The following is a 12,044-nucleotide window of genomic DNA, read 5'->3' as shown; positions in this document are numbered from 1 at the left end:
TTATTCTTTCTTAACTAGCTGGACTTCTCTCTCTCTTTTTTTTAAAATATTTATTTATTTATTATGTATACAATATTCTCTCTGTGTGTATGCCTGCAGGCCAGAAGAGGGCACCAGACCCCATTACCGATGGTTGTGAGCCACCATGTAGTTGCTGGGAATTGAACTCAGGACCTTTGGAAGAGCACACAATGCTCTTAACCTCTGAGCCATCTCTCCAGCCCCTGGACTTCTCTTAAATGAAAGTATGGGTCAGATACTGGGGACACAGTACAGTTGCATCCTTGTAACACACACACACACACACCTATGTATATATGTATAAAATATATGTGTTCTAGTTTCATAAAGAAAATAGTTCCTCCGGTCTACTATTTGACTTGTATTATCTGCTGTTTCAGGCCTTGTTAATGTGACGGAACTGGGGGCCCAGGCTGTCATCTATGAACTGGCTTCTGTTGCCTACATGGTAAGAACATGAGTGATACTTTGCACCTTCTTTTGTATGAATCCTACGGGCCACTGTCCTTGCATTTAACAGAGATGAGGCGGGGGAGGGAAGAGGGAGGGAGGGAGAGTTGGGTTCTGACCACATTGTTTCCCATTGTGTGGCATGGGCTCCTTACCCAACTCCTTTGTGTTTCAATTTGCTTGGCATATGAATAGGAGGGAAATGTAGCCACGTAGCTCCACACTGCAGGTGAAGACTGAATGACATTCTGTGTGTCACACGGCAGGGCGCCTGAGGAAGTCAGTTAACCATTGTGCAGTTAGTGTTGGGACTTGGTTGTGTAAGGGATCAACTCCTGTCCTCCCAGGGCCTGTGACTGGCTCAGGAGACAGTGGTTGAGGAACACATGAGTGTCTCAGAGTCTCACCTGGGTGTGACAAGTTAATAAAAAGCAAAACAGGCTCTGAGATGTGTAAAAGCAGAGATGGGCACCTTTCAAACAGGGTCGTAGGGAGTGTTTCTCTGCTCCCTAGTTTAAGCTGAGCTTCATAGGATGAGAGCAGCTAGCCCAGGAGCCCAGGGTTGCCTGGAGACTGTAGAACCTGGACAGAGTTCTGTGTTGAGAGCTACTTGGTGCTGCTGGGGACTTGTTAAGAGAAAGGGTGGCAGGAGGGTGGGGCAGAAGACAGCCCCGTTTGCTCCCAGGGAACAGAGGTGTGTGGGCCTGGGGAGGCAGGAGAAGGCTGCTGGAGTCACTCAGGTGAGGAGCTCAAAGGCTGCCAAGGAAGACAGAAGTAGATGGGCAGGGTGTGTGGGGAGGCGGGAGTGTGGCTGCAGAATGAGAGACAGACTGATACAGCTTAGCTGGCTTGAACATCTGCCAGGTCGCTCCTGCTGTCTTTTGATGCTTTTCAAATGTCCTAGCCCCATGCTGTCACAAGATGCTCTGGTTGCCTCTCGTTTTCATAAAGATCACATAGGCCATATGGACAAAGGGTTTATGAGCCATTTTGCACACATTTATAAAAATTGTAATGGTGAGGGCAGAATGTAGGGTAGTTGAGAATATTTATCATACCAGAAGCTCTGGACTCAATTGCCAGCATCGTACACACCTGTAATCTCGCACTCAGGGTGTAGAAGCAGGGAGGGAGATAAGGAGTTCAAGGTCATCTTCTGCTACTTAGTTTGAGACCTCGACAAGTAAATAAATATAAAATTGAAAAAAAAAAAGAATTGGTTGGTCATCTTGGAATACAAAAGAAGACTGTTGAAGAGCAGACCCAGTGAACAGAAGGTAGGAATAGAAGGAATCTCAACCACAAGCCAGGAGGAAGCGAGTGCAGAGGCCAAGAGACTTGTGCAGAGGGAGCCAGGAATGGAGGAGGGACGGTCGGCGGTGCTAAGGCAGGTTCCTTTGGAATGGCTGTAGGAAGGGAAAAGGGGAGGCAGCTAAGGGGATGAGCTGCCTGAATTTGGGGGATGGTGGGTACGTGGAGGGAGAAGGATGGAGTTGTATGGCGAACAGTAGGCCTGCTAATCGTCTGTCATGTTTAGGTTTCTGTTTTCCCACCTGTTATGTCACAGACTCCCAGTTTTTTATGTTATTGTTATTATTTATTGTTGTTTTTCTTATTTTGAAGAAGGGTCTTGCCATGTTCCCAGGCTGTCTTGAATTCTTGAACTTACATGATCCTCCTGCCTCAGCATCCCGAGTAGCTGGGACTACAGGCATGTGTCATCATGTGATTTTTACTTTTCATTGTGGTAAACATAGCTAATATGAACTCCCCTCCTTTGCCACTTACAGTTTGCAGTTTACTGACATTGGTGACACTCAGTGTTACACAGCCGTTCCCAGAACCTGTCATCTTGTCAAAGGAAGTCTGAATCCATCACATCCTCCCATCTCCCATCCCATCTCTGGCTCCTGTGGCCATCATCCACTACCTGTTTCTGACACACACACACGGAGACTCAGTAATTCTTTATGGTTCTCACGGTAAACAAGACCTCCAGGTGGTTTTGTTATGGATGGATCTGAAGTCCTTGCTTCTCAGCAAACACCCAGGAGCGAGATGTGGGAGAGTCTCATCTCTTAAGAGCTTTCAAAAGGAACATGCAGGGGCTGAGCCCAGGCAGGGTCTGGCATCCTGGATTTGTCTGCTTTCGGGAGGCCCTACAAACATTAAGCCTTCTGGGGCCTGCGAATCCAAGGAAAGATCTTGCAGTGAGCACTTTAAACATTGACATGTAGGCTAGCCTCCAACTCACAGAGATCCACCTGCCTCTGCCTCCCACGTGATGGGATTAAAGGCGTGTCCACCACACTCGGCCCATAGCTTTCTCATTTTGTACAGTTCAGGGCCCCAGACTAAGGGCTTGTGCCACCCTCAGTGGGTAGATCTTCTCACTTTGATCTCATCAAGAGAGCCCCCTGCAGGCATGCTCAGAGTCTGGTTTCCCAGGTGGTTCTAGATCCCATCAAGCTGACAGCTGTACTTTGTCTGTTCCACCGTCAGTGACATTATGGAGTTCAGTTCCACCAACTTTCACCGAGTCCCACAGGAAGAGTTCTCAGTGCTTTTCATATCGGTGGTTCAGTCTTTAGAAACTATTTATCTCCTGCATTTAGATAAATATACCTAAATCTGATCTTGTAGACTGTATTTTAAACTAAGTTATGATAGTGTTTGTGTGTTTGCCAATAAAGGAAGCCCCACCCCCTGACAAATCCAGCTGTGCTCTAGCTTGCTTGGATTAAGGCTCTATGGGGGGCAGGTGTGAGCCACACTGCTTACCAGTGACGAAGTTGGGTTTCAAGACAGTTGAGCCAATTGTTCTTAGTCACACAGCTTGGATGCAGCAAGAACCCTCTCTAGAAGCTAGATTGTAAAACTGTCTGAAGTCTCCATGTGGTTGGACCCTACTGCATTAGCATCAGGTTTCTTTCTTTTTTTTTTTTTTATTTAACTGTGACTTCTGATTGCTAATTCCCAGGTGCCCTTTGGCTTTGGTGTGGCTGCCAGCGTCCGAGTGGGCAATGCTCTGGGGGCAGGGGATGCTGAGCAAGCCCAGCGTTCCTGCGCCACTGTTCTCCTGTGTGCTGGTGAGCTGTCTCTGTGGTGCCCATGCTGAACTGGGTGCAGTGTCAGAGTACCTAAAGACGAAGTTCATTTCTCACAGAATTTGGGGCCGATCAAGTCCTAGATCTAGGTACCACCAGGTCTGGTTATCTTCTAGTGAAGTCAGACCTCAGCTTTCAGGATCTGCTCCCCACCCTCCTACCCGCCCACTCCGCCGCCCCAGTCAGGCCCTTTTAGAAAACACCTATCCCACGCCTATTAGCATGGCCCTCATGACTCAGTTACCTCACTTTTGCATTGGGAATGAAATTTCACCCTGAGAACTAGAGGAGCAAAAACATTCAAAATGTATTCTTCATGTTCCCAAGGTTTCGACTCTGGGCAACAGACTCCCTTGGAAGGAATCAATGGCAGCAGATCTTAGTTGGATTTTTCATAGAGAGTGAGAGGGAATTACTAGTTACACAGTAGCCCTAATATGGAGGCAGGGTTTCACCATGTTGCCCAGGCTGGTTTGGAATGCCCAGGTCACAATTTAAGCAATCCTCTGCTGCCTCAACTCCCCCCATAGCCGGCTCTGCAGGTGCGTGCCCTTGAGCCCAGCTGCATCCTTAAATTTCCTGGTAAATGATGCAAATCTCCCATGAGCTTTGTCACCGTCTGGAGAACTGTTCTTTCCCGTGACTCCTTTTGTGTTTCCCAGGTGTCTGTGCGCTCCTGGTGGGAATTCTGCTTGCAGCCTTGAAGGACGTGGTTGCCTACATATTCACCAATGACAAGTAGGTCGTCATCTGTGCTTTCTTCCTTGCCTCCTTCTGGTTAGGAGGGGGCGTTGCCCTTGGCTTCCCAGGAAAGCTTGCAGCATAGCCAAGGAGAGGCAGGCAAGGAGGAGAAACAGGCTTGAATGATGCAAGCCTGTGCAATTCCACCCTGCTCCTGCTGTTCCCACGCCATTCCTCAGACCTGAGTGGAGTTTTGCTCTGAGAAACACAAGAAAGCCTGTGGGTTAGTCTCAACCCCAGAGGCGCCTTAAGGGGCAGCGCTCTGTGGTGGCCAGCCCCTCCTTTGAGGCTGTGTTTGCAAAAGTCACGGACTCAATCTTACACGTTTATTGTGTTTTCTGTAACAGGAATTACAGAATGATTTATGTATAAGAAATCATCTATTGAATAAAATAGACCATTATCAACCTGGTCTGGTGGAACAGATCCGTAATTGCAGTTATTCAGGAGGCAGGGACAGGAAGATTGCAAGTTCAAGGCCAGTTTTGCACAACTTAGTGGGACTCTGTCTCAAAATAAATAATTTTTTAAAAGAAGAAAAACTCCTCTATAGTGTCAGAACTTCTATATATTAGTAAAATTTAATGAGTATGGTTTTATCATATACTTAAAATGTAATGTTTGCCCTGGATTGTTAGACTTGTTAAAAAAAATAGTGTGTGCGCGTGCACATGAACACATGCTCGTGAATGCGTGTGCCACAGTACGTGTGGGGAGGTCAGAGGGCAACTTATGGGAGTTGATTCTCCTTTCACCACGTGAATCCTGGGGCTGGAACTCAGGTCATCAGCTTAGCTGAAAGCACCTTTATCCACAGAGCCATCTCACCCAGGGGTGTCTAAGTCACTGACTGCTGTCCTCCTCCTGAACAGGGACATCATTTCCCTTGTGAGCCAAGTGATGCCCATTTTTGCTCCCTTTCACCTGTTTGATGCACTTGCAGTAAGTATGCAGCGGTTTCACACTGATATCTGAAAATCGCGTGTTTGTGACTTAATGCTTGCACGTCTGCCAAGGGCCCTTGCCTGGCTCCCATCTAACGGAATGCCAGCCATGACACGGTGACTGCTGGATCCGTCCAAGCAGGCGGGGTCGTGGTGAGCTAACTCTGACCTCTAGGTCTCTCCCTGGTCTTCTGTGGACCTGTGGCTGCTTAAAGACCCTTTGGCCACATTCCAGAACCATCCCTGGAGGCTTATTCTTAGCACGAGCCGTTATTCTTTGTGGCGTGACTTACAAGCGGCACCCACACTTGGCTTTCCTTCCTGTGGGGTTTCCTTCACTTCTTCCACACTGCTCTGGAGGTGGGTGCCCATGGGTGAGCACAGCAGTGGTGCTCTCTGTCACTGTGACAGAATCCACGACCGAAAGCAACTTGGGGAGGACAGGGTTTATTTGGCTTACTCATTAGGATCCAGCATTAAGGAAGCCAGGCAGGAACTCTAGCAGAGATTGTAGAGGAAGGCGCTTATTGCCTTGCTCCCCTTGACCCTGCTGCCCAGGGTTGGCACCGCCCACAGTGGGCTGGTCCCTCGCACATCAATCATTAATCAAGACAACGCCCACAGATACGCCCACAGGCCAATGAGATGGAAGAAACTCCTCTTCCTAGGTTCTCTCTCCTTAGGTAACTCTAGTTTGTGTCAGTGGACAGTGCCCAGTACACGGCCTGGCAGCTCTGGAACAGAAGCTGCTGCGCTCCTCTGCGGTCTTTGAAACAGGACGGTTTCCTCCATCTGTGACACCTGCTTTGGGCAGCGTGCTCTGTGGGGCAGCGGCACTGTACTCTGAACTTGATGTGATGAGCTGTGCCAGGCTGCAATGCCGCTGTCGGTTTCCTCCCTGCAGGGCACCTGTGGCGGGGTCCTGAGAGGTACAGGAAAGCAGAAGATAGGTGCTATCCTGAACGCCATCGGTTACTACGGGTTTGGTTTCCCTGTCGGAGTGTCTCTGATGTTTGCTGCTAAACTTGGGATAATAGGTATGCAGTTGATTCCTTAGCGAGTCACCAGATCTCACTGTTGTAGTCAAATCATTCACTTGAGGTGTAAAGCGCTGGCTGGAAAGCTGGTCTGTGGGAAGGGAGGCATTCCTGCACGATGCCTGCTGCACCAGGAATGAGCCCTGGCAGTGGCAGTGGAACTGAACTATTGGTTCTCATGCTTTCATGATGCTCCTAGTGTTTCTCCACTAAAGGGCATGATGGATTTGGAACTGCAATGTGCACTTGTGCATATGACTTTAAGTCATGCCCAAAGAAGTGTTTGTGGAGGCACTAGCCATGAGCTCATGACCTCGTTCAGTCCCTGGAATCCACTGGGAAAGCAGAGAACTAATTCCTAAAAGGTGTCACCTGACATCATAGTACATGTGCCCACACTCTCACACGCACATCGTACACCCATATATTGTTACATGCACACATAATCATATATATTAGATATGCACACAATCACACACACACACCACTATTCATACATAATCATAAACATACAACCATAATACACAATTATATATATACTTAATCACAAACACAATTATGCATATGTAATCATACATAATTACATACACAAATAATTAAAATTGAAAAGAATTGACTGTAGAATCTGTTTTATGGAATGTTTTTAACAAAAAATGTCTGAAGATTTGACAAATGCTGTTTTGGTGGAAACAATTCTGTAATTTTTAGCCTTAGATGGAATATGAAGGTGGGGATACTGTCTTTCTTGTGATCATCCTGATTAGGATATGCTAATTGAGCTGCTAGACGTCTATGTTTATTTATGTAACTGTGGAAACTCACTGTAGTTTCACTTTTTGTGTATTTTTGTTGGGTGTGCATGCTTGAGCCCATGGCCTGGCGTGAGCTAGCCGAGTGTTCTGCCACTGAGACACTCCCTTGTTAGAACCTACTACTACTAATATTGCTTACTTCATAAATAAGTTCAAACTTTTTGTATGCCCCAATGCAAGTATCTATTTTTGTAAGCATTTAATGGAATTCTTCCATGGAGCTGTTTTACCTGGGATTTTTAAGGAATTTTTTGCATCTGAGAGCAGCTCAGTTTCTGTTTGGACTTTTTCTTGTGTCAACATGAATAAACTATGTAATTATTAGAAATACTTTATTGAGGATCAAAATGTGTAGAATTGTGCCAAGTAATTTAAAAGCTGTTTTGTGTATATATTCATGCTTTTATTTTCTATATGTTTCTACATAATAATGCATTTCTAATAATTACATAGTTTATTCATGTTGACACAAGAAAAAGTCCAAACAGAAACTGAGCTGCTCTCAGTTTAAAGTAGCAATGAATTTTCTTTCCTATTAAAAGTAGTGCAGTTGGATCTGGGGATGCCTGTCACGCATGATGCCCTGGGCTACATCCTCAGAACTGGTTCTTAAAGTCTGGCTGGAGAATGGCATGACTGCCCCAATATGTGTGGAAAATCACTCTTCCCACTCTTTGTTCAAGCAGCACATTTTTTTATCATGTATCAAATTTTATTTCTCCCATTTCTTTGCAAAACTCAAAATGGCAGCTGGCAGAGGAGACGTGTTGCATCTTCATTCCTCTGGGGGGCGTTTGATTGGTTCCTGTTTACAAAACACAGGGGGAGGAGCATCCAACATATACACACCACTCACATGGTCCTCAATAAAGTCACATCTAAGGATGTACACCGCCACCCCATCTACATCTTGGCTGTAGGGATTACCCCAGCCTCCGCCTAATGTCTGCAGGAGTGTGAGAATCCATGTCAGCAAATGACTGAAGAATGACTCGGGAGACTAAGTCCCAACTTAAAGTGTATTTCAACTCCTCACAGCAGGCTCTGCTGGGACTGTTGACTTTCAAGTGATTAAAAATAGTTTCTTCTGGAGAGATGGCTCTGAGGTTAAGAGCAGTTGCTGTTCTGACAGGGGACCCTGGTCTGGTTCCCAGCACCTATATGGTCACTCACAACCAGATCTAGCACCCTCTTCTGTCTTCTCTGGGCACTGCACACACATGATGCAGTTACATGCAGGCAAAACACTGATACACATAAAATAAAAATCTATAGTTGTTTCTCCTCATACATAGTCTTTTATGTAACCCTCTTGGAGTTTTAATATTTTTTAAGATTTATTTATTTAATATGTGTGTACCCGAGTGTATATGTGTGCAGTGCCTGCATATGCCAGAAGAGGGGGTCAAATATCTTGAAATGGGAGTTACAGACAGTTGTGGGACTCAAACCTGGGTCCTCTGCAAGAGCAGGAAGTGTTTTTAACCCCTGAGCCATCCCTGCATTCCCAAATGCTCCATAGTTTTCATGTAAAGTTAGAGGAATGTATTCCAAGCGAGCTCCTTCTTTCCTCCCTCCGTCTGCTTCCCTTTCTTTCCTCCTTCCTTCCTTCTTCTTCCTCTTCCTCATCTTCACTTTCCCTCTGTACCCCCAGACTGACTTGGAACTCACTATAAATCCTGGAAAAGCCTCAAACCTTTAACTTCCTGCTTCAGCCTCTTAAATGCTGGGATTGTCGGCATGAGCCGCCATGCCTGGCATCAAAGCAAGCTTTTGAAAATACCAGACCTCACACCCATCCATGCAGACACCAGTCCGAAACCCTTTCATGGGTCCCAATTACCATGGACAGACAAATAGTAACCCTTGGATATTACTGTGGCTCACACGTCCTCCATGGTCTTCCATCTATCTTGTCACTTCCTACCTGGCCTCTCTGCTCCCGAGGCTCCCGAGCTGGCCTCTTCCGGTAGCATGCTCCTCCGGAAGCCCTCCCTAGGCCCCGGTTCAGGTCTCCACCTCAGAAGACACCTGGCCACTCACTCGTACGGCGTGCAGGTCATCGTTAATGACCCAAGAGTCACATACCTGGCACTCTTTATATTTCTAGCGTTTCTTTGCTCATCGTCTGTCCTTCAGTGTCTCTAAAAGCTCAGTGACAGACTGCAGTCTATCCAAATTTTTTGAGAAGTTAATTTAACTGAATTTTTGCTTCACTGACTGGGAATTATTAGGGAAGAATTTTAATGATTACTGGGGCAGAACTGATGACCCTGATGCTCATTTTGTGCCCACAGGCCTCTGGTCTGGACTGGTTGTCTGTGTTTTCTCCCAAGCTGTCTCCTATTTAATCTACATCAGGAGGACGAACTGGAATAGAGTCGCAGAGCAGGTAACAATCTCCATGTTGTTTTAAAATGCATCAACGCTTGATCCTGTGGTTGGCAAAGCATCTTTTGGGGTGAAGTGATAAAATCCCACCAGTTTCAAGACAAACAGTGCATCATGAACCACATTGGCTACGTGGGGAGGCCAAAGGGAGACAGAAAGATGGTTTCTCTTAGATAGAGTTGACTGGTGTCTCCAGACCATAGGACCCAGCCCCAGAAAACTGAAATTGGCAAGAGTATATTTTTGTTTTTCTATAAAATAGTGTTAGAAAATAGTAATCCTGTTTATGCCAATTAGCTCTTCTAAATGCTTCAATTAAAAAACTTTTTATTTTGGTCCATTCTTACAGAGTTAAAATTTTTTTTAAAGGCTAAATATTTGTGATTTGTGGGACACGTGGGCAGGGGTGGTGGCCCACATGAGTGTGTGAGCAGAGATGGCTCATCTCACTGTGGGGAGGCCTAATGTAAGACACGGATGGGTGGCCAAGAGGAAGAACTCTTAATTAGGAGGGGAACTCAGGAATTCTGGCTGTTGACTTTTAGTTTTGTGATCCCTCTGGCTTTGCTTAATGGTGATCACGTTGGTTTGTTGATGGAATGGACTATGTAGAATATTGACTTGGGGGCTGGAGAGATGGCTCAGTAGTTAAGAGAGTTGACTGCTCTTGCAGAGAATTCCTCTTTAGTTCCCAGCATCCATATGGTAGCTCACAACTGCCTGTAACTCCAGTTCCAGGGGACCCAGTGCCCACTTCTGGCCTCCATGGATACTGTATAACCTGGCCCACAGGCATACAAGCAGGCAACCCCCATACCCATAATTAAGCCTTAGGAAAAATTGCTATTGACTTGGTCAGTAAACTAGCTTTTAGATGGTGATGTCATTGACTGTTAGATTTGGTCCTTTTGTCCGTATTTGGAGACACTAAAGAAAGAAGTGCACACATGTTAAACTGTCAGCGGAACACTGGGAGATGAGTCGTTTTCTGGTGTGACATTCTCATGGCCAGGGAAGGCTGTGTCCGGTATTATAGCCTTTCAGCTCTAGGTTTAAATTGAATTTTAACAAAAAGCTACAGCTGGACTCCATCTCTACTTCATTTACTCATATAGCCTTGGTTTTAGGCACAAGTTCGAGCTGGGTTAAAAAGCGGCAAAGAGACGATACCCACCCCAGCAGGTAATGGGCCACTCTCTTTACGGTTCTGTTTCTGCTCTAAGTATGAAGCTCAGTTGTCCAGAGAGGTCGAGTCTGTGAGTTCGGGCTCTCGTGACAGTAACGATTGTCTCTGCCATAACTGGCCAGACCAACTCTAAACTCCCCTGTTAAATGTTTCTTATGTAATTTCATATATACTAACTGACGATTGAGGGTCATTTTTTTAATACCACAGTGACAAAGTGAATGTCCCACTGCCCTCTTCAAACAGATCTGCCCATCTTGGAAAGAGACGCTATCGATGGAGTGATTTTGCCAGACATCGTCAGACCGGAGGTCCAGACGGGTCCGCTGGTAGCAGAAGAAAGCCAGTATGCAGTGCCCACCGTCGGGGAGATCTTGACGGGGAGACAGCTGATCGTCTATCGTGGCATGGCCCTGGCTGTTTCCATTGCCGTCCTCATAGCAGGAATCGTAGTGCGAGTTCTCAATGATGGTGGTTAAGATAGGCTTCTCATCGGTCTGTGGACTGGTGATAATTGTGTACCACGTCCTGAACATGGGTGGGAGCTTGTTGTTGGAACAGAAGCCTTCTCTTAACTGTGGGTAGAAGGGCTGCCAGCAAGCATCCTTGGTTACACTGAGAGACCGCCCCACTCTACTGCAGGTCAAGAAGATGCAGTATGCTTGCCTAGTGTTGGATGGTCAGCACTAGGGTTTGGGGGGGGGTCAGCACTAGGGTTTGCGGGGGGGGATGGTCAGCACTAGGGTTTGTGGGGGGGGATGGTCAGCACTAGGGTTTGCGGGGGGGGATGGTCAGCACTAGGGTTTGCGGGGGGGGGGATGGTCAGCACTAGGGTTTGTGGGTGGCGGGGGAGAACGAACAAACGAATGAATGGCTATCCAAACTGGGGGACGTGCTAGGGATAGAGTGCACAGACTTCAGCACCTGCTAGGCAAGTGCTCCACCATTGAGCACTCCCACGTCCCGAGTGCTCCACCATTGAGCACTCCCACGTCCCGGAGCCCTGCCTTTAAGGATGCTTTCACGTTATCATGGTTTCCAAATATGTCAGCTTGATTTTCCCTACTGGAAATGTACCTTACCCACCATGCATCCTCCGCTGCCGGATCCTCACGGTGAGTGAATGTCAGGTCCCCTTCTCCCTGTCTGGGTGCCACAGAAGCACTTAAAAAATAAATACCTAAGATTTACAAGGCATGCTGAGAATATTTGAGGACATGATGTTATTATAAATGGTAGCTTTGGGGTTTTACCTTTAAACAATTTTCATACTAATTAGAAAAGATACGGATTCTTGTTTGTTTTGCTTTTGTTTTTGTTGGTCCTTGACTCCCACAATGCTTTGGTTTGGTTTC

The 12,044-nt window shown here is 46.5% G+C and overlaps 1 protein-coding gene across 1 annotated transcript in view; it reads left to right on the top strand.

Moving 5' to 3' along the window:
• LOC130878483 (multidrug and toxin extrusion protein 2) overlaps window positions 1-11,169 on the top strand; it is a 33,456-nt gene extending 22,287 nt beyond the window's left edge. Inside the window, exons 10-17 of the mRNA XM_057776473.1 lie at window positions 402-469; window positions 3,452-3,560; window positions 4,241-4,316; window positions 5,192-5,261; window positions 6,168-6,300; window positions 9,410-9,504; window positions 10,631-10,685; window positions 10,936-11,169. Coding sequence (XP_057632456.1) covers window positions 402-469; window positions 3,452-3,560; window positions 4,241-4,316; window positions 5,192-5,261; window positions 6,168-6,300; window positions 9,410-9,504; window positions 10,631-10,685; window positions 10,936-11,168 — 839 coding nt within the window. The 3' untranslated portion in view covers window position 11,169. The remainder of the gene's footprint in view (window positions 1-401; window positions 470-3,451; window positions 3,561-4,240; window positions 4,317-5,191; window positions 5,262-6,167; window positions 6,301-9,409; window positions 9,505-10,630; window positions 10,686-10,935) is intronic.
• The last annotated feature ends 875 nt before the right edge of the window (window positions 11,170-12,044 follow it).

The sequence above is a fragment of the Chionomys nivalis genome, chromosome 7 (genome assembly GCF_950005125.1).
Source record: "Chionomys nivalis chromosome 7, mChiNiv1.1, whole genome shotgun sequence".
Lineage (NCBI taxonomy): Eukaryota > Metazoa > Chordata > Mammalia > Rodentia > Cricetidae > Chionomys > Chionomys nivalis.
Note: the sequence above shows the minus strand (reverse complement) of the source record. Positions and strands in the feature narration are given on the sequence as shown.